At 49.0% G+C, this 22371-nt stretch overlaps 1 protein-coding gene across 1 annotated transcript in view; it reads right to left on the reverse strand.

The window, feature by feature from the left end:
* ANKS6 (ankyrin repeat and sterile alpha motif domain containing 6) overlaps positions 1–22371 on the reverse strand; it is a 49252-nt gene that overhangs the window by 16396 nt on the left and 10485 nt on the right. The window contains 8 exon segments of the mRNA XM_047700258.1: positions 1659–1726; positions 6328–6511; positions 13257–13426; positions 14212–14365; positions 15488–15697; positions 18648–18697; positions 19488–19686; positions 20768–20919. Coding sequence (XP_047556214.1) covers positions 1659–1726; positions 6328–6511; positions 13257–13426; positions 14212–14365; positions 15488–15697; positions 18648–18697; positions 19488–19686; positions 20768–20919 — 1187 coding nt within the window.

Raw genomic sequence — 22371 nt, forward strand, 5'->3', positions numbered from 1 at the left:
GGGATGCAACTAAGAACCCAGGACGAATGTTGCCTTGTGACACAGAGACACCTCAAGAAACAGAAGCACACCTTGAGATGTGTTCCCTGCACACTCCAAGAGAGCGCGGAACACAGCACACAAAGGCAGGCCGCCAGTGGTGTACGGGAAAGATTTCTTGGTGATGAGAAACATCGCTGTGGAGGTTTAAAACGCTGGAGAGGCAGGAAGGACCCACTGGCTACGGCAGGAAAGTAAGGGAGGAAGAAGGCTGCTTCACTCTGTCAGCTGCTCAAGACAAAATGCCAGTCCCTCAGCAGCATCTCAAGCTTGCAGGGACAGTGAGCGAGTCTCAGGACTGCCACTGTCATGATGACCGTTGTCACAGGCTCGACCGGGCCCCAGAAATATTCCAAACCAGTGATTACACCAGCTGACTAGTGGGCCTACAGAGGAGTTTATGGGGCCAAAATGGTCAGTTTTTTCAAAAACTTGAGCTATAACTCACTTACAATACAGTCCGCCCATTTGGAGTGTACAACTCCTAAGGAATTCGTCAGTGGTACAGTGACAGCAATGTAATGGGACGCAGGGCAGCTACGCTTGTGGTGAACACAGGGGAAAGGATAAGCCTGTCAAATCGCCAAGCTCCACACCTGAAATTAACGCAACACCGTGTGCAACTATACCCAAGGAAAAAATCTTTTTAATTAAAAAAAGAAAGCAGACGATTCAGTGATTTTTAGTATATTCCGAGTTGTGCAACCATCACGCTCAATTTTAGAACATTTTCATCACTCCCCAAAGGAACCCACACCCGTATAAGCAGTCAGTCCCCATTCTCTCCTCCCCCCACTCCTTGGCAACCACTAATTACTTTCTGTCTCTACAGATTTGCCTATTCTGGACATTTCATATAAATGGAATCACACCATATGTGGCCTTTTGTGTCTGGCTTCTTCCCTTCAGCATGCGTGTTCCAGGCTCTGCCGTGTCATAGCGTGTGTCAGCACTTTCTTCCTTTTTATGGCCGAATTATATTCCATCGTACGGCAGTAACACATCTGGCCAGTCACCAATTAGTGGGCATTTGCGCTGTTTCCCACTTGTTGGCTATTATGAATAAGGCTGCTATGTGCAAGTTTTTGTGTGGACATATGTTTTCAGTTCTCTTAGGCCCACGCCCAGGAGTGGGACTGCTGGGTCACATGGTAATTCTATGTTTAACATTTTGAGAAACTGCCAAACGGCAGAACGGTCATTTTTTTTTTTTTTTTTAAATGTGATTGTGAGCACTTTTAAGCAAAGGACTCTCTCGGATTAACACAGACATCCTACATCCAGGCACTCAGCCCAGAGTCACTAGGATTTGCTTTTGACCTGCATTAGATCTAACAGCCCGTCAGTCCATCCCCTTCAACAAAAGTGTGTGGCAGGACAGACACAAACTTTACTAGTGAGAGCAGTGCACAAAATAACAAAATTCTGTTACAACAAAACAAGCCATAAGGCCCCCAGGATTTCACTGTGAGGAACTGAACTAAATGTGCGGAACACAAACTCCCATTTCCTCAGCTGTCTCAGTGAAAAAGATCAATCTATGCTTGCAAGATAAAAACCCATATATTTGATTTTTTTTACAGTAATATTTGATGGACATTCAAAAATAACATTCTTACCTCTTGCTCCTCAAAAATGGGCTGATATTTCTCAAGTGACAATTTCTTAAGGATTCCAGTCAGTTCATCTTTGAGAGGGAAAGATGTGAAGATATTTTAGAATTTGGCAAAATGCATCAGAACAGTGGTCTTCAAACTCATAAAGCAGTGGCAACCTTATCTCAAATAAAATGTCACAAGAAACTCCCAACACGGAAAGCAGATCGAAGCTCAGCTTGTGGGGATGCAGCCCACCTGTCAGCCACGCCTCCCCTCAGGGCACACCCCTGGCATCTCCCCATCCCCAAACCCCAAAGTGGGAGCTGGACAGAGAAGATGGGGAGATTTGTGGCCAGGTGACCCTCCAATGGCTGTCATCTCCAAGCTCTTGGGGTTCTAGCTGCTGGGACTAAACCTCCACTTTCTGTCCAAGAACAGCTTTTAATTATGATTTCTTGACTGCTGGTAGCTGCACCTGAAGCAAATGCTAATGCCAGCAAGTTGTCAGCGAGGCGGAGGAGAAACTTAAGAGAACAAGCAGGTGGCTTCAGACCAGAACTGGAGTTTGGCTCAGTGTGAGGAGGCTGTGGGCTCCCCGAAGGAAGGATGGATAGATCTGAGTGGAAGAGCAGAGCCAGAAGGCCAAAGAGCCAGGGAAAACAGAAAATTTTGGATAGTAAGATTTCAGAGCAGGGAGGGTGAAGAAAGGAGACAAGACTAGCATCGGTGGGGGGCGGGGGTGGCTTGAAAAAATATTCATTCACCCATTCGATGGGGATTTACTAGACTAGGCTCTAGGGACTCAACAGAGACCAAAACAGATAACCAGGCTGCCAGGCCAAAGGCGATGAGGATGAATGAAGCAGGGTAGGGGTAGATGACAGAATGGGAGAACATTGTTTATTATAGAGTGTGGTTAACGAAATGCTCCTTTATAAGGTACCATTTGAGCAGTAAATGAAGGAATTAATTGTGTAATACCAAGGAAAAGATCAGCAGGCAGTATTCAGGCAGAAGGGAGAGCAAGTGCAAAGGTCCTGGGGCCATGGGTGCAATTCACAGAAGAGTGGACAGGAGGTTAGGAGGCCTGAGTTCATTTTTTAACTCATTCATTCTACAGCAGCTACCAACATGCCTACTACATGCTGGGAGTGCAAGGATGGAAAGGTCTGTGCTGTGAAGGAGCTCAGTGTGGCTGGGGAGATAAAATATGGAGGCTGATGCACCATCAGGCACCCTGCACATGGATAACCCATTTGCTCTTTACAACAACCACACAAGTGCCATCCTATCGTCGTCCCCATTTACAGATGAGGAAATGAGGTGTCAAAAGGTGGGCTACCACGTCTTGGATGAGATTGTACTGCTGGTCCATGGCAAAGCAGGAATTCACACTGAGTGGTCCAGCTCCCTGGCCTGCACTGCACACTCCAGCCCTTCCACCACGTCTCTCACTGGGGACAAGTGCTATGACAAGGGGTATCAACAAGGGAATCTGGGGACAGGGGGGCCGCTGACCAGCCTGAAGGACTGGAAAAGGCTTCACAGGAGAGTGTCACTGAGCTAGGATGGATGAGAGGAAACAAGTCCCAGCCCGTACAGAAGCCACTGACAGTTTTATGACGCCAAAGCTTTGCTTCTGCTGTTCCCTCCACGGATGCAGCCTTTCCCCATAGTAGTGTGCTGCTTAGGTGGCTAACAGCTGGCTCTCTGAGGGAAATGCATGTGCGTACGGAGGTAGCTATGTAAGTTTATTGCAGATTTTACTGAGGGACACGTGTAAGGGACATATAGCACCCAATTTACATTACAGTAATACACCACACAACATTGGTTCTTACAAATTCTGTATCGCCAATGCTTGCGGCATCTCAGGCACCTCACTGAACGCTCGCACTGATTTTTACCCTCCTCTTAGTCCAGAGCCAAGGACTACAGTCCCAACACGGGTGTTGCAGGAACATGGAAGATGAGACGGAACAATGAGGATGCATATAGGACCTTCATGGGAGCAAGTCCACTGTGTGAGGTAATGGTTTTAAAATCCTGAAAGACTGTTTTCCCAATTTTTTGTGCAAGTCACACATTTAACTTTCTCCAACATTGTCTAGATGACGTCAGAGGCTCTAGGACACAACAAACTAAACCCTGACTGGTGGCTGTTTGCTGACGTCATGGAGTCAATGCCCCCTGCTGGCTGATTTCAAGCCACCAGCATAACCCGTGTTCCTGAAAGTGGAACTGGGAAGGGATGCGCATAGTGGAGTCTCGTTACGTAGTATTTTCTACTGCATAAAGAGCACAGACATTCGTAAAATTAAAGTTAGTAATATATTTTGTTTTAAATACCATGTATTTTTAATTTAATTAGTGTAACTATGTAAATACATGTAATTTGACTTTTTTTGGGTTCTTTCATATGTGTTTTTATATAGATTTACATATATATTATCTTTTTTCCTTTATATAACATATATACATATATTTTTATTATATAGGTATTATATATAATACACACACAAACACACACACACATAGGTGTTGTCGCTTTGTTGTAATTTGACTTTTAACAGCTGTGTTTAATCACTGGCTTGTATACTTCCTATAAATTTGATGACTGACTCTGGTCTGCAACTGCCCCGCCTCTCCTCAGCCCTCTGGCCTGAAGGCCTGCTCTTCGGTGAAGCCCAGCTATCCCGAGCTCTGCTGCTAACCCAGATTGGCTCCCATCTGTGTCACAATCCTGTACTGCCCTTCTGTCGCCTGCTCCCGAATCCCCAGCCAGACTGTGAGCCATCCTAACACCCAGACAGGTGATGTCACCCAGTGCCCAGGCTCCTCCCCTCCCCAGAGAGGGAGTCTCGAGAGGGCGGCTGGTGGAAAGATGGGGCAGGACAAAGGCTTGTGTGTAGTCCGCAACTAGGGCCACATTTCCCACACAAATGTCATAAAAAGTAGCTGTCTGGGGGCTGGGTTGCAGCTCTGTCCTGTGACAATCTCATGGCCACAGGACAAAGGTCCTGCTGCCTCAGGACACAGGAACTCTGGAAGGGAAAACCAGGCTTTCTACACCAGAGAAATTAATCCAAAAAGAAACTGCTATCAGGTCCTCTTTTGTTTCTATCATGACTAGGGCTTTGCAAACCTTTTTAAATGAAGAGGGAAAGGGGAAAAGAATAGGCATGGGCGGTGCATTCAGATATCCAGTCTCGACAATGTTTTGCAGAAAGGTGGGGTATGAGTACCTAACCGAACCTCTAGGAGTTAGAATTCCTAAAAGCCTCCAAGGTCGGAGAATTCGGGAGTGGGGAACCCAACAGTCCACATAGAAAACACAGCTGGGGAGGAATGGGGTTGCTAGTGACTCTGAAGCAGTTACAAATGAAGGCATTAGAGATAACAAAACAATAAAAGCAGCCTCCAAATAAAGAGGATGCCAACAGCAGCATGCATTCATTAGCTTGGTCCGGACCATCCAGACCACAGCCAGTGCGGCTGGTTTCAGTTTGTCACCTGCTGGGCAGAGCATGCTCAGCCCCATCCTCCCCGAAGCCAGATGCCCTCGTGTGAGCGGGAGGCCCTCCAACACCTGAGATTTCTCTACCTTCTCCGACACACTACTTGATTTGCACCTGCCTGCACCTCATCTCTCACCAAAGCCCCACACCCCTCCTGCCCACCTCGGCCCCCCCCCCCAGGAACCACCAGAAGGTAGTTTTAAGGACAGGATTCTTCATCTCCCTTTGTCTTTTTTCTCTTCCTATCTTTATCTGGGACCTTGCAGCTGGGCCCCCACTCCATCATCCTTTCTGCATTGTTCCCACAGGAGGGGCTTACGTTCATGTGCCCAGGTTCTAAAGTTGTCCTGGTTACAGGGGACAGCTACTGCTTCTGCTTGCCCACCATCCATGCCCTCCTCCTTCTGAAAATGGCACTGTGACTTTCCTTTGAGGAGCCACTTCTCACCAAGTCTGCAGGGCAGACCCTGACACCAGCTACAAAGGCAGACAAGAGACCTGCGCCTGACCAATGAGCACATTCCACTGGCACGGACACACGGTCAAGGATGGACAAATGACCCATCACTGTAAAAAGAGCCAAGGCAGGCCAGTAACATTCACCCCAGGATTTTGCTGGACCTGCTCAGAAGGTAGCACACTTTCTGCTGGTGTGGCCAAGTTAGCAGGGAAAATGAGTAAGCTTGAAGTTCCTGGGGGACAACTTTGCCACCACTGAGATGAGAGAGAGCCTACCTGAGATATGGAGAAAAACATGCCCACGGTACCTGGATCAGCACATGCCTGAAGCACACCCTCAACACTTCCGCTTGATGAGTCAGTTTTACTTAAACCAGTTTGAGTGGACACTGCATTACTTGCAAATGACAGAATTCCAATTTGCACAAGGTTCAGGGCAAGGTCCATAAGTGGTATTGGAGAAGCATGTCTACAAGTGTGTGTTTGGGTATGTCCACAAAACTCACCTATGCTCAAGCACTAGCTGAGGGAGCTTACCATACCATTAGCCCAGGAAAGATAAAATACAAGGTGGGATCAGGGAAGAAAGGGGATAGGAATTTTTGTTGGAAATTTTCAAGGCCCAACTTAGGACGGCTATCGCAATCAAGAGCACCTGCAGGTCCCAGTGGCGAAGAGGAAAGGGCGGCATTTTAGGACCTTGGCAGACTCACCCTCATCTGTGATGGTGCCGCTGCTGGAGCCCCCACTGCTCTTGGACTGCCGATGGGAAGAGGAGGAGGACACTGAGGACTCGGCCGTGTGCCCTTTGGGTGAAGGGGAGGGCGTGAGCGTAGGCGAGGTGCTCTTGGAGGGAGTGGAAGTTCCAGACGGAGGTCTTTTGCTTGTCTCCAGCTTCTGCTGAAAAGAATAAGACAAATATGTAAGCCGTCACCTGGAGGGTGGAGTGATGAAAACAGACACCCGGGAGGGAGCATGGGTGCTGTCTGACTCAGCAAGGAATCCAACCAGGATCTAACCAATCTAACTATGAAATCCACTTCAAAACACAGGCAAAGCAGCAACAGTATTGTCAGAACAGTCGTGGGAAAATCCTCCCCTGGGGCAGAGAGACAGGGTGGGGGGTAAGTAGGAGGGACCAAGAGGCCCCTGAGGAGCCTGGATCCTGTGTGCTAGTCCTGCCGTACGCTACCAGGATCGAGTCCTTGGCCAAGTCCTTTTCCTTCCCAGCCAACCCAGCTCTAGACGGATGTGTGGCTTATCAATACACAAAGTCCCTTTCTGCTCCTGACGTCCCTTCATCTCACCCAGTCACTGCCAACCTTCCATCAAAGAATACATCACTTTTCCCTTCTTTGTGTGTCATTTAGCTTTTAAAAAAGTACCTTTTTATTTTTAAATAATTTTGGACTTATAGAAGACTTAAAAGATAGAACAGAGCATCCCTGTGTACCCATCCGCCAGCTTCCCCTGATGTTAACAGCTTCCGTAACTATAGCACATCATCAAAATGACGAAATTAACAGTCACACAATACTATTAGCTAATTGATGGACTTCATCCGGATTTCACTGGTGGTTCCACTTAATGTCTTGATTCTGGTCCAGGATCCCAAGTTGCACTGACTTTTCACATCTCTTTGATCTCCTCCAATCTGTGACAGCTCAGTCTTTCCTTGTTTTTCACTACCTTGACGCTGTCGAAGAGTCGAGGAGTTTGTAGAGTATCCCTTGGTTTGGGTCTATTTTCTCATAATTAGATTTGCTTACAGATTTGGGGGCTAATGACCCCAGAGGTAATGAGCCATTCTTACTGCATCACACCAGGAGTCTCAAAGTACCCATTTCTTATTACTGATAATGTTGACCTTCATCACTTAGTTAAGGTGGTGTCTGTCCGGTTTCTCCGTGAAGTTGCTAACTTTTCCCTTTAAAATTAACAAATATTTGGGGGAAGGAGGGTAGATTTTGAGCTAAATACCTTGTTGCTCCCAGTAATGTTAGCATTTTTCAGTTGCTCTTATCTGTAGCGATTACTACTGTGATAGTCTAATGATATGAGATCTGCTATTTCCTTTACCTTTCACATTTATTATTTGGAATTTTGTAAGAAAGAGTTGCTCATTTTCCCATTTATCCAGTTATTTATTTCTTATTGGTATGGGTTCATGGATATTAATGTTATTCTCTGGGCTATAATCTAATAACTATTGCTATTTATTTTATGGTGATTCAAAGTGTTCCAGTTTTGCCCACTGAGATCTTTCAGGTTGGCTCCTATGTCCTTTCAACATGCCCACCTTTTAAAAATTCTTTCTTTTTAAGGGCATCTCCTTAATTTCTGACACGATAAAATGCTTTAGGCTCATCTTATATTTTCACTGACTTAGCACTGAAATAAACCACTTCTCCAAGGCCCTGGTCCCTTTCCTTAGAGAGTGGTATTTAGAAACCAAAATCTGGGTACTAGGTTGGTCGTGGCTACTGGGATGTCACTGCTGGTAGGTCCTCAGCAGACAGAGCAAGGAAATAAAGTACACTGAGCCATGTATACACATATCCACACTTACTCCTGTATCAATCTGTATACATATATATACACATACATATTTATAGGCACGCATTCATGCTGATTCATACTGACACCTCTGACAACAGTCCAACAACCATGAGGTTTGTTGTAGCATTTCCCCTTCAATTTGATCTCTGACAGTTAAAAAGGGGACTCATTATATTTACCTATTTGTATATGTGTATATGTATACAAAAAGTATATATGTATACAAAAAGTATGTGTAAAGTGGCTTCAGAATTTAAACCATACCCCTACAAGAAAAATATTTATCAACTAGAGTGCAGTGTATAGTTATTTATCTTTATTTGGCCTTACCATATCTACTCAGCAGTTTCCCCCCAACCCCACCTCCCAAAGTGTGGTTATGTCAGTCATTTGTAATATAGTTAGATCTCTTGTCATGGTCTGCATTCCATCTTTGGTTCTTGGTTCATACTGTTTTTTAAAATTTGCATACAGCAGAAATAATTCAGCTGTGTGCAATTCTCTGGGTTTTGAGAAATGCCAAGTTGTGTACCATAGAATAACAGTTCCATCACCTCCAAATATCCCTTGTCCTGTCCTTTTCTAGTCAACCTGCCCCTCATCCCAACCCATAGAAATAAAGGATCCCTAAGGTTCCATCCCTAAGGTTTTGTCTTTCTAAAAAACTGCATAAATGGAGTTATACAATATGCAGATTTTGGGGGGCTTGTGCAGCAAACTGCCTTGAAGATTTACTCAAGTTACTGCATGTGTTGACAGTGTGTTCTTTTCCACTGCTGAGCGGTGTCCCATCTCATGGACATACCAGTTAATTTATCCACTTACCTGTTGACGACATGTCTCCAGTTTGGCCTATTATGGAGAAAACTGCTAGAAACATTCACAAACAGATTTTGGCATGAACAGTTTTTGAAAATGCATTTGGGTAAATACCTAGGAGGGAGAGAGCCAGTTCGTATGGTAAGTGCATATTTAGTTTTATAAGAAACCGCCAAACATTTTCAAGGTGGCTGTGCTGTTTTGCATTCCTACTGGCATCTGAGTTCGAGTGGGTCCATATGCTCACCAACACTTATATCTTTAAATTTTTATTTTTAATTTTAGCCAGCCTAATAGGTATATAGTGCTATGTTGCTGTGGTTTTAATTTGCATTTTCTCTAATAGCTAATGTTCAACATTTTCCCATATGTTTGTTTACTATTTGTTTATTTTTGATGAAGTATCCATTTTGCATATTTTTTATAAATTGTTGTTTTATTGTTGAGTTAAAAAAAATTTTTTTTAAGTAGGTTCCATGGCCAGTGTGGAGCCCAACGCGGGCTTGAACTCATGATCCTGAGATCAAGACCTGAGTTGACACATAACTGACTGAGCCATCCAGGTGCCCCTCTTACTGTTGAGTTTTGAAAGTTATTTATTCAGTAGTTTAACTAGGATATGGCTAGGCATCTTCTTTTTTATATTAATCCTATAGTATTTTCTGAACTTCCTGGATCTGTGATTTGGCACTTATCATTAATTTGGGGAAATTTTCAGGTACTATTTTAAGATATTCTTTCCATCCTACCATTCTCTTTCTCTCTTTGTCTTCAGGGATTCTTATTACTTGTATGTGAGAATACTTGATATTATCCCATAACTGTTTTGTTCTTGTTGTTGTTGTTGCTGTTTAACTTCTTTTTTTCTTTGTGTTCCAGTTTGGGTGATTTCTTTTACCCTGTCTTCCACTTCATGGACTCTTTCTTTGGCGGTGTCAAGCATACTGAAGAGCCCATCAAAGGCCTCCCTATCTCTGCTATCTGTTTTCTATTTCTAGAGTTTTCACTTGATTCTTTCTTAGAACTTCTATCTGCTGAAATAGCTGTATGATCTTCTATGCTCAAATTTTCCATTAGAGCCTTTAACAACTGTAGTTTTTTTAAATTCACTGCCAGGTAATTCCAACACCTGTGTCATATCTGAGTCAGATTCTGATGACTGCTGTGTTTCTTGGGAGTGCAGTTTTTCATGGCTTTTTGTACGCCTTGTACTTTTTGGTAAAGTTAGACATCTTGACTAGGATAGTAGAGGCAAAGATAAATAGTTTTAATACATGGAAATGGGTATCCCTCTCCTGCTAAGCCTTTAATGATCCTTATGACTACATCCCAGAGTGGAACAAGAATCCTTCTCTTAGATTTTGAAAGACTTTGTCATTTAGTTGCCTATATTGTTAATAAATTCTGCTTTTTTATAAAGAAGGACATTCAAGGACAGCTTCTGATAAGGCAGGAGATAATTAGTATATCCCAACTAAACAGATCTATCCCAGTCAAAGCAAAGAAAAATGATACTCTGGACCTTCTGGGCGGCATCATTTGGTGGGGGTGGGGGTGGGGTACAGACAAATACACTTATTTGGGATGCTCTGAAATATCTGTACAATTCCCTATATTCCCAGTCAATATAGCAGACTGATTGCGTTAATAGCGTCATCTCAACTCCTCCTATGTAACTCTGTGAGTTCTCCTGTAGTGGGCAAGCTGACTTGCTTAAACAATGTGATTGGTTTTCAACTCCTGCCTTTGGCTGTTGTCATGAGAACATATCTAAATTTGCTGTAGGCACACATGGCTCAGTTATCCTGATCACCCTGCCAACAACCAAATGTATAAGTGATACCCCCAGACCAGAAGGACTGACTAGCTAAGTTCAGACTGAAATGCTGACCTACAGGTTCACGAGCTAAAGAAATGCATTTTGTTTTAAACCACTAAGCTTTAGGGTAGGAACGGAGAGGTGACATACTCAGTGGGACTTTGGGCTCCCAGAGGTCTGGGGAGCACTGACACATGCTCTGACTTCCCTGATGCTTTGTCTCCTCAGGTTCACTTCAGGCTGATTCGTGAAGATGCCAGAAGCCATGCCTTGCAAATATTCCACCATTATGGTGGTGCTTGTCTTCAGCCAAGTTCAAAAACCAGATTCAGGAGGCTCCTATTTTGAATATTGATTTCTAATCCTTCCTAGGGGAGTCTTTGACAAGTACTTCATGTCTCCATTTTGCTTCTGGAGCCTTTGACAGAAAGCCCACTCCTTGTGTCCTTTGATTTAGGGCAGTGGTTTTTAGAAGCCCTGGGTTGGGCTGGCTGCAGTACTCTCTGAGGGGAAATCAGAGTCCTCAGATCCTGTCTTGAAGAGTCATTCAGTGATGCTGGGTGGAGCCACAAAACCTGAATTTTTAGACAGCTCCCCAAGCATATTGCTAGGAGTATCAGGCGATCACGGAACTAGATAGTTTTCCCAATTTGTTTCCCAAATGCATCTTTTCATACAATCTCCTTTGATCGGAATATATTTGTATATAGATTACATGTAATAGATGCAGCCAAGTGAGACAAGAGTTAACTTATAATTTAGATGCCTACCTATTTTGAACACCAGTTAAAGGAAAGGAAGCTAACAATATCTAACATGTTATAAGATCATCCAAATAGAAAAAGAAATATGTAAACAACAGAGAAGAGGAAAATTATATCAAAACCCAGACTAGAAGACTTACTTTGGTTAGTGGCTCTGAGTTTCCTAGCAGCAAAGACAAAAAGAGAACTATAATAATTATATAATTCTTTTTATCTGAAGGAAGAAAATATATGACAGGATCAGTAGAGACAGTTTTCTAGAGCAGAATTCTAAAGGGAACTAATTATACAGACCCTATCACACATACAATTTTTCAGTATAGTGGAAAATATGCTAATGCATAGGGAGAAACTTTTTCTGGAACTATATTATAAAGGGAACCTAATTATATAAGTCTGATTGCAAAAGGAAACTTGAAAAACCAAAAGTTATGTAGCCAACAGTGGCGGGCAGAAAATAAAGACTATTTCTCATATATCCGTTAGAACATCATCTCTGGAGGCACTTCTGGGCAAGGGCCCAGGGGTGAGGCTTTCAGGTGATCCAACTTTTCTCAGGGAAAAAGCTTAAGACATCTAAAAAATATGAAGAGCGGGACAGTGCTTGGACGTGGGGTCCTCTCAGAGGATGAAATGGGCTACACTGAACCACTAGAGGGGGGCACCTGGCAGTCCACCTGGTAGAGGAGCCAATTTATACTCAACCACCAGGAACCCACACTTGGGTGGGGGGTTGGCTCACTCCAGTAACCAACTCAGGTGGAGCGGACAGATTCTAATGATACTAAAAAACTTCCCACTCCAGAGAGACAATTGCGGTTTCCTGTCCTTTGCAAACTCCATACAGAGACTAACAACATGTTGAGCACTCTTGGGCTGCGTCCATGGGGGGATGGTGCAGAGAGGCAAGGCTCCAACTCTGTCCTGTCTTCCAACCTTGCTTCAGCTCTTCCCCTCTGGAGGGCCTCACCCTGGAGCAGTCTTGCCCCTGCCCCACCCCTGACCCCTTCATGTGGCTCTTCATCCTTCAGACCCTCTGTAGGTGTCACTGCTGCCCTCAAGCTTGGGGAGTGGCCCCCATCTGTGCCCCCACAGCATCCCCCTCCTCACCACCAGAGTCCGCAGTGACAGTCTGAAAGCAGTCCCCCCACCCAGTTCACTGCTGCACCCTTACTGCCAGCAGCGTTAGGCACAAAGCAGCCACCCCAGACCAGTACCCAGTGGAGGAATATGGTGGGAGCACAACTACTCCCTCTGTTCATGTGAGCAGTTACAGCTGCCACAGCCTTGCTGGGTGCCAGGGCCCCCCTCAAAATGCTCCAGCATGGGGCCGAGATCCGACCCTAGGCAGTCTTCTCCTGATCCCATCCTCCACACTTCTTGGCTCTAAGCTATGACCCAGTGTACACAGTGTGAGGCTGAATGAAGCACCCGGAGAGGCCCTGTAGATCAGGTGGGAGGCAGACGCCCATGTGCAGGGGGCCAAGGGCACAGGGTGGGACCCCAGAGATCGCCGGCATGATCCGGCCCTCCCCTGAAAGACTGGGAGCAGCCGGCAGCAAGGGGCCTGTCTTGAGTCCTGTCCCAGGACTGCGGCACTGCCCGTGTCCCCCCAGCACGTGGGCCATGTGAGGACAGAACCTATGAGTATAACAGGAGGAGAGAGAGGCAGAACACGCACCTTGCCGCTGGGACCGCCACTGCCTGCGGGGGAGACCGGGAGTTCAGACGAGCTGGACCCTGGTGCTGGCCCGGCGGGACTTGACTGGCGGCCCGGCTTCTGCTCCAACAAACCCGCGGCTTTTCTCCTCTGAGCAGCGATTTGGGACAGGACACTGTCTATGCCGCCACCTGAGCAAAGAGAGACACACGTGACTGCCAGAGGTCCAGGGCCCGGAAACAGGGGTGTGGTGGACTCCGTGTGCTGACCTTGCGGAGCTGGAAATGCCCTTCCCAGACTCCCCCTTGACCCCATGTGTCTGCGGGCCCAGGCTGACCTCAAGAGGACTGTGCATGAAAACCAAAGGTGGCGACGACCCAGAGGCGGCCACCATGCTCTGAAGGCCTCACGGTGAGGTGCTGGGGGAGGCAGTGTGGGTACGATCGGCTTGTCCTCACTTTCCCTGGGCCACAGCCAGCTGGAGCAGCCTCCCGCAGGTACAAACGCCCGGCCCAGCCGCCCACGGCAGCCCCCATGCTAGTGTGTGCCCTCCGACCCCCCACTTTCCAGAGCTGTGTCAAAAACTTCCTCACTGCAATACTCAGTGGACTATGATGTTCCCTCTTCCAGCTGCCCCAAACCCACTAGCAAGCTTGATTATGAGAGGAAAGGGGAAGGGGACAACACCCAGGGCTAGAGAGGATCTGAGGGAGAGCACCAACCACCGACGTTGGGAAGGTGCAGCCAGGTGCTGCGTGTGGCTGTGAATATTTGTGCACGTATGAAAGTGCCATTCTGGAGGGCAAAGGGCAATGCTGTGAATTCACTGGAGACTCCTTGAGCCACATCGGGGAGGAGGACAGGGTGTGGGCAGTTGTTCCTGGGACCATCCACCGAGCAAGCGCGGGGGGCTGCCCACACCCGCAGCCCCACGGGACCCTCCTGCCTCCCCTGAGTGGCCCTGCCTGGTACCCACCTGAGCGGTTATGCAGCTCCCCGCCATGCCTGCTCGAGCCCCCTACCCCGCTGGAGCCACCTGAGGAATGAGGTGAGTGGTTGAAGTTTCCAGAATTGGTGGGAGAGGTGGGGCTTCTGGAGAGAGACGGAAATTTAACAGGCCTGACAGGAGTCTGCAAGAATAAGGTGGGTGCTGTGGTTAGGGTCTGTTGCTCCCTCCTCTGGGCACACACAATCACAGCAGGGAGGGACCCGGATTCCCCTGGCTCACCCTAGCTGATGCCTGAGCCCAACACACCTCTGCCAACCAGTGCTCAGCCTGCCAGGCATCCCCTGAGAGGCGAGTTTACCTCTAGCCGCTGACAACCAGACCACCAGCTCAGGCTGAGCCCCTGTGACATCAGTCCCCGAATCACCCCACTTTCAGCATCACTCAACCCCCTCCCCCCACAGCGCAGACTAGATGCCAGCCAGCCCTGCTCATTTCCTCCAGGGGCCAGGCTCTCACTGTCCCGCTAGAGACTTGCTGTTGCAACAGCCCCAGGAGGCAGCTGCGAGCAAGGGTCACCCCATTTTACGGAGAGATGGAGGTTCTCAGTTCTTTCAGTCACTCAACACAATGGCAGCGCGGGGTCCTAAATCGTCACTCTTGGTCTGCCATTTACTGATTCTATGATGTGGCGCCTACACCAAGGGATAATCTCAGGAGAGGGACTGCCTCGAGACATTACAGAGACACACAGAGGCCCACAGAGTCACAAGCCACCATGGGCAAAAAAGCTAGATGTTACACTCCTTGTGAGTATAAGAAAATACCAGCTGTGCATATAGTTGCCTCCTAGTGTTTGCTCCTGGTCATGGACCTGAACAATGACATCATGTGGAAGTTGGTTTGAAACCAAGAACCTAACTCCCCTTCATGGCCCAGGCCACAGAGCTGGGTGCGCTATGGCAGGTTACTTGTCCTCTCCAGGTCTCAGTCTCCTCATCTACTAAAGGGAAGGTTGGATTAGATCAGGTCTTCAGGCTGTGCTCTATGGAGCTCCAGGGCTCCAGAGAAAAGGCAGAGAAGAGGGGGCCCCCCAACTTCCATTCCCTTCACACCACATTTTAATCTGTTTATAAAGTAAGTCCCTTTGTAGGATTCATGAGACAAAAGGATAATACTCATTTAAAAGAAAACAAAACCTTCAACCTTGCTGGATTAGCAGGTCAGAGGTCCCTTCTGCCCACAGCACAACCCAACTTCAGGGAGCAGTGAGTGAATGTCAAAGCTCGTCCACCAGGCGACTTACAGCATCGGTGCTCCCACCAGCCACGCCCACAGGGGCACCCCTGCCAGCTCTCTGGGGCAGCACAGTCTTCACGGGCTCTGCCTTCCCACTGTGACATGTCCGGGACCGATCGGAGCTCCACAGCTCAAAACTGGAAGGGGGTAAGAAAGGGGGGATGACTGCCTTCAGCTTGTCACTCGGGAGTCTGGGGGAGGGGGCTCCGTTGCGAAGCTGAAAAAGACAGGCTGTGGGTTAGACAAGCCCCAGTGGGGCTCTTCCGGAACTCTCCAGGTTTCTCCCGCTTCTCAGAGAATGGCACCTGCATCTACCCCCTCACCCCTCCCAACACACAACCTGCCAGAAACCCATGTGGTATCCTCTGCTCGCCTCCCAGCAACCAAGCAATACCCTCCTTTACTCTGCTCCAGTCCCCAGCTTCTTTTGTGTCCATGATAGCAGCTAGAATGGAGACAGAGGGGATGGGGAGATGGGCAAGGGATGCTGAGTGTGCTGTGACAGGGACCCCTGAGGGGCTGGGGAAAAGGGCACTGCAGGTCCAGGGAGCAGAATGCAGCAGGGCCTGGCAGCCAGAAGAGCAGGACGGAGGGGAGAGCTGGGGGTCTCAGGAAGAAGGGGCAGGGCACAGCAGGGGGAACCACGAGGCCCAGGCAGGCTGTGAGCCCAGCAAAGATTCCCTTCCCCATCCCACCACACCCTTCCTACTCCAGCCACACCTCCCACTGCTGACATTTTTAACTGTAATTTTATATTTTGAAAATGTGATTTAGGGTTAGTATAAAATCCACACAATGATGACTGGTGGATTGTCAAGGAAAAGCATTCACACAGTCCACACTAACTTTAATTAAGAAAAGACAGTGGACTTGGTGCCAGATGGCGCTTTGCAGGGAAGGGCAACCCACAGCTAAACCTGCCTCAGGAGCTGGGCACTCGTGCATCTCCACTAGGACGGCTGCAAATGCCACTGGGCAGGGCTCCCTGGCCATCCTCCATCTGCCCAGGGGCAGCCAGCACGCTGGTGCCTTCCACCAGGCATTAGGAGGTGGGATGGGGAAGCGCCACGGCAGGTGGTGGCTGGGCAACCTGGGTCCCACCCTGGCTGCCCCGAGCTCTTCTGAGAGTCTGTGAAAAGGGCTGTCCCGTCAGGACCTCAGCAACCTCAGCCAGCAATGAGGGTCAGACTAGAAGCGGACTAGGGATGCACCCGGCTGCAACACCCTCACCCCTCAAAAGGCATTTTCACTCCTTGAGGTCAGAGTCTAAATTGTTGCAAACTTTCTGGAAGGCATGACAATGCCCACTGACCACTGACCCAGAAATCCTATTTCTAAAGGTTTACCCCCAAGGAAACAGTCAGGCAAGCAGGGGAAACTGAGGCATAAGAATATTCATCAGATCTGTGAAAACAACAACTAAAACCCCAAAGTCCAACAGGTGAGCCCTCACTGGTCTGTGAGGCACAGTCCCATGACGAACTACTTGACGTGATGTGGCTAACGAGTGTTTAATGGCATGCGACAGACGGTCAGACGAACTGTTAGTTAGGTCAGGCTCAGCACAGCATAGGGAAGAGAACAGTGCCGACCTCACAGGGGTGCTGGGGAGGCTGAATGGGCGAACATATGCTAAGTGCTCCTAATGGTGGCCGGCCCTTAGTAAGAGCTGTGAGACGTATTTGCCGCTGTCATATAGGGACGCGATACACTCGTAAAGGCTAAAATACGGCTAGAAAAATACTCAAAAGATACAAAGCACAAAATGTCGTCATGATCCTGTGTGTCATCAAAGGTGATTTTATGTTTCTTCTTTATACTCAACTGCATCTTCCAAAATCTTGGCAATAGCCCTTCTCATACAAAAGTAGCTGCTGCTGCTTAATGAGATTAGCAAGTGTCCGGCAGCACAAGCGCCTACCTTGGTAAACTGGTCTAGAGATAGGGATTCATACCTATCGCACAGCAGGACAGGGCCAAAAGAGCAGATCCCTCAGCACTTGGCTCCAGGTGCCACAGGTCCCTGAGGCAGCTGAGGCCCTCACTGGGGAAGCTTCTGCTCCCTTCTCCTCTCCAATACTGCCCTCTCCTGGTCAGCCTTCAGATTAGGGTCCTAGAGCTAAATGGACTTCAGTTCAACCCCAACCAGGAGGCTCTCATTTCAAACAGAAGCACATGATGTCCAGAGAGGGGAAGTCATAAGTCCAAGGTCACACAGCAGATAACTGTGAGCTCCTTCTGGGCCAGGCGCTATGCTAAGAACTTCCTGGGGATAAACTTATTCAAACAAACAACCATGAGGGATAGTGTCCCTTAAGTCAGAGACTGCCAGCTGTCCCCCAGTACCCGTCTTCCACATCTTCCTCAGTAGACACCCCTGACACTATGATGAGACACAGCCATCACTATGATGAGAACAGAGACTGCATTTCCCAGCCTCCTGTGCAGTGACTCCCACATGACTGCATGCTGGCCGACCTGACATAAGCAGAAGTGGTATGTGGGTTCCCAGGAAACTTTAAAGACACGTGGTATGTACCCGCAGCCGCTTGTCTCTCCCCTCATCTCTCCTGCTGGCCCGAATGGCCACAGCTCTGGCAGCCGTCTAGGTAACAGAAGCCAAGTATGGGTAGAAGGAAGCATGTCCCTAATTCCATGGGTCAACGTACCAGTCCTGAGCTGCACTTGAGAAAAATAAGCTGCTGTCTCGTCTATGCCACTGTCATTTGAGGACTTTCTGGTACTCATAGCCAAAACTAATCCTGACCCATCTCTAGTTCACAGATGAAGAGACAGAGGCCTCTCAGGCGGCAAGCACAGCCTCCTCCATGACTCCTCTCCTCCTGACTCCCCACAACCAAAACAGTGAGTCCAATGTCCCCCATCAAGTCCCACCATTCAAAGCCCTGTCCTTAGTGCTGCCTCCCTGCAAACGCCATCAGGGCTGACATCTGGCCACTGAGCACCAGCTCAGCCTTACCCATGGCTTCTGGCTGGCATCTGTTCCCCAACTCAGTGCCAGAGCTGTGACCAGGGTCACACGTTTTGATATCAACCCCATCTGTGACCACCACAAAGACAGACACATGTCTATATCCAGCCTTGTAAATCAATCAACTCATGACTGGTAGAGACCTGAAATGCTTTTAGAAAAGCCCCACACTCACCATGGTGGTCAATAACACATCTTCTTTGTCTCCTCTCGTGCTCCCAGGACCTGAGAGACAAATGGAAATTTCCTGAAATGATCCCCCTCCAACTCCAAACAAGTTCACGGCATGAGGAAGAGTGACAAGGTCAGTATTCACCCTGGAAAACCAACTCTCTTGAGTGATTAATATTTAATAATAATTGGTATTCAATATCTGAACAGAAGGAAAATATTTAAAAGGTATCTCTCAAAGCATGTTTTCAGCTTTTCCATAAACCACTGCCATGTGGGTCAGACAGCGGAGGACCCAGCTCAATAGTCTGTCTCAAACAGCGCTGCTGAAGGAGCTCATCTAGGGCCAGGGAGTCTGGTAGAAGGGATGTGATTTAATCAATTGTCCAATCAGTGTGGGACTCTCCTTCGATCCCCTGGCAAAGTCATCCAATCTGTTGAACATCTCCAATGGTGGGAAGTCCATTACCTACCCCACAAACTCCCACCAGATAACTCTATAAAATTCTATTTTAAAACCTTCCAGTGCCAGAGACCAATCATCCTGGACAGGTGGGAAAAGCACCTATCAGAGGCAAGAGACAGGCAGGGCCTGGCCTCTGGTCCCTCAGCAGGGTGTGTGGGACCAAGGCCAGGGACTCTCACCACCACCATCCCCATTCTACCATGCTGACTGCCACTGGTGTCCCTGCCTCTCAGTCCTTCCCAGACCAGCCACTCTGCTCCTGTGTCACATCCCAATAAGCATCTCCCTTCTGACATCAGCCCAGGAGATAGGACAAAAGGCAGAGAATTTGGGTCTGACCATTCTGAGAATTCTACAGCACATGCAGTATTTTCTTACCATTCTCTTTCATGGTAGGGGCGACAGCCTGAAGCCCCAGGCGGCTTAGCTTATCCTGGGGGGCCGCCCGCATCGTGGAGTCCAGTGCTGACTCTGGCTCATCACAGAAAGGCAAAGGCTGGTTGCTGGAGAGCCCGCGGGGCAGGGTCTGCGTCAGTTTGAGCTTCCGGAACCGATTGGACATTCGGTTCCACCAGGACTGCCAAGGAAATGCAGAGCAGAGGTCATGCTCCAGGAACACCCAGCCTAGGGGTGGTGACTACACTTTACACAGGCTTCCCCTCTGCTCCCCAGGCGCATGACATGTTCTCCCAAACAGCCACTGCACCCTCTCTCACAAAGCCATGGTTCTTTCTAAATCCTTTCTGACTCAGCTCTTAGGGGCCCACCTCCGATGGGCGACCCTATCTGCCACCCCTCATCTCACCAATCTCCACCTCACACAGATCGAGAATTAGAGACCCAGATGGGGTGCCCACTTGCTCGGAGTCTTATAGCGAGTCAGAGACAGACAGATGAACAAGAGGTGATACCAAACACGGTAACATCAGTCACTGTGTAACCTCCTCCCCTGATTCCCGTGAGTGTGAGAGGTGTCGGGTGTCCACAGCAAGGCCTGGGGAGCCTGCTCCAGCAGCTGATGTCCCCCCACCGAGAGAGAGGGGACCGGTACCACCCCCCAGGGTGTCCCATAACCCTGGGACACACCGGGAAGGAGGCCAGGAGGGCGCGGCTGAGACGGCAGTGAAGACGGGGCTGCAGGAACCTCCGCGAGTGACAGCAAGAGGAAGACCTGTGGCTTGCGTGAGCGATGCATGGGAACAGGGGGCTGAGCATGCAGATCACGGAGGTGCCAGAACCCCAGACAGGATGGCGGAGAGGGAAGGTGGATTTCAGGCAAGTAGAGAAGATGGGGAGCATGAGAAATTCAAAGAAGAATACTCGGCTTGCAGTTAGAAATGAGCAACTGGAGGTCATTCTGGAATTTCCAGAAAGCCATGGATGCAGGCCCATGGGCAGCGGGGAGACCCGAGAACAGCACCAGCAGCAGTATCCCACGTGCAGACACAGACACTGCACACACATGGCCTGGGAGGAGAGGCATTTGGATCCTGCCCATACCCGCCATGCTCACTGCTCACCCCCAGTTTACTTCCCGCTCCTGCTGGGCCGCCCTCACCCTAGCCAAAACCAGCCTGGAGTCAGCAGGAAGCGGCAGGCATCCCGCAGCCTGTCAGCCTAGCTCTCTCTCTAGCCCTTGAGGACAGGAAAAGGCCAACCTTAAGCCCGCCTTTGGTCATCGGAGGCAGCACTGGGACACTCCAGGGCTGTCGAGCCTTTGAGTGGGGCGGAGGCGGTGGGTGGCTGGGCCGGTCTTTGTCTTTAGTCACCTGCATGCAGACAGATGCCAGCAGTCGAACAAGTTCCGTGTCTATGGACACAAAAGGCAGCGCTTACCTGCAAATACGTCCGTTGGGCCACGGAGGGGAGGGGCTCAAGGAGACCCCGCTTGGCCTCATAACTCAACTCCGTGGCTCCAGCGTCTGGGTCACTCCAGGAGCGGAGGCCCGGCCCCCTCCATCTAGCCATCAGAAGGCGGCAAACAGGCTGGCAGGGCTCAAGCCACTTCACCAGAAGGAAAAACCAGGAGTCGTCTCCCCACAGAAAGACCGACGGGCAGCATGGTTTAAGAGGACAGACTCTGCAGCCAACGGCGGGGGCTTCGGTTCTGCCTCTGCCCTCCCTGGCTGTGCAACGGCAGGTGAGTGAGTCTCTGGGTCTCTGGAAAGGGCGGCCAGTAGGCACCACGTGAAGGCATGTGGAGGATTCAAGGGAATTCCTGCCTAAGGTAAGTGCTTAAGAGAGGTGGGGTCTTGTTATTGTTGCCTGGGCTACCAAAACAAAACAACAACGCTATAAGTGAAACTGACAAGAAAACACTACAAACTATTAAGTGTTTTCCTCTTGATAACTGTTTCTTTTTTTCTCTCCAAGTGTTCAATAATAAGCATGTGGTTCTTTGAAAATTTCAGGCAAAAAGTTTATCTAAAAAAACTAAGAAAAAAAAATTGACTAGCGAGAGACTGTCTCAGTGCACAAGAGGGTAGAGAAGTGATCGGAGGCCAAGGGAGAAGAGACACAGTGAGACACAAGTTTGTATGAGAAAAGGGTGCGTGATGCAGGGGATGAGTTCGAAGGACACAAACTCTTGGCACACCAGGAGGGTCTCTGATGAGGCGGAGCGAGCTTACTAGACTTGGGCAGAGGACCCCAACTCGCCGGCTAGGTCAAGCCATCTCTCTTGGCCCTGGTCACCTCCCCTCCACAAGGGGGCATGCAGCTCTGCTTCCCCTCACATGCCCTGTGAGGATGAAATGGAACCAGGTAGGCAGGTGGGGTCTGCGGTGGGGGCAATGCCAGTGACGAGGTAGGGCGCTCCGGCCCGCCACCCCGTAGCCCAGAGAGGTGGTGGGAGCAACTCCACTCGGGACTATGGAGGTAAAGACCTCTCCCAAGGTCAGCAGGCTGGGATCTGGCTCACAGCTCAAAGTCTGTGGGTCAGAGGGGCCTCCCAGCCTCTCTCCCTCCCTGGACTGAAACTCCAGGGCAACAGGAGACAGGACAGACAGACAGACTCTGATCCCTGAGTTGCCTGACTGGATGCCTCAGGTCTCAGAGGTGGCCTGTCACAGTTGGGGAGGGCCCAAGGGGAGCAGCAGATGCCTGCGGGGACCAAGAAACATGGGAGTATGGATGGCGACACTGCCAGCAGAGTGCCCTTGACCCAGCGGCCTCTACCTACACAATTCAGCACAGGGGGCCATGGCTTCATGTCTGCTCCTCCTTGTCAAAGGGGCCTTTCTGTTTCCCCCAGAGTCAGGGT

This window comes from Lutra lutra, chromosome 13, assembly GCF_902655055.1.
Source record: "Lutra lutra chromosome 13, mLutLut1.2, whole genome shotgun sequence".
NCBI lineage: Eukaryota > Metazoa > Chordata > Mammalia > Carnivora > Mustelidae > Lutra > Lutra lutra.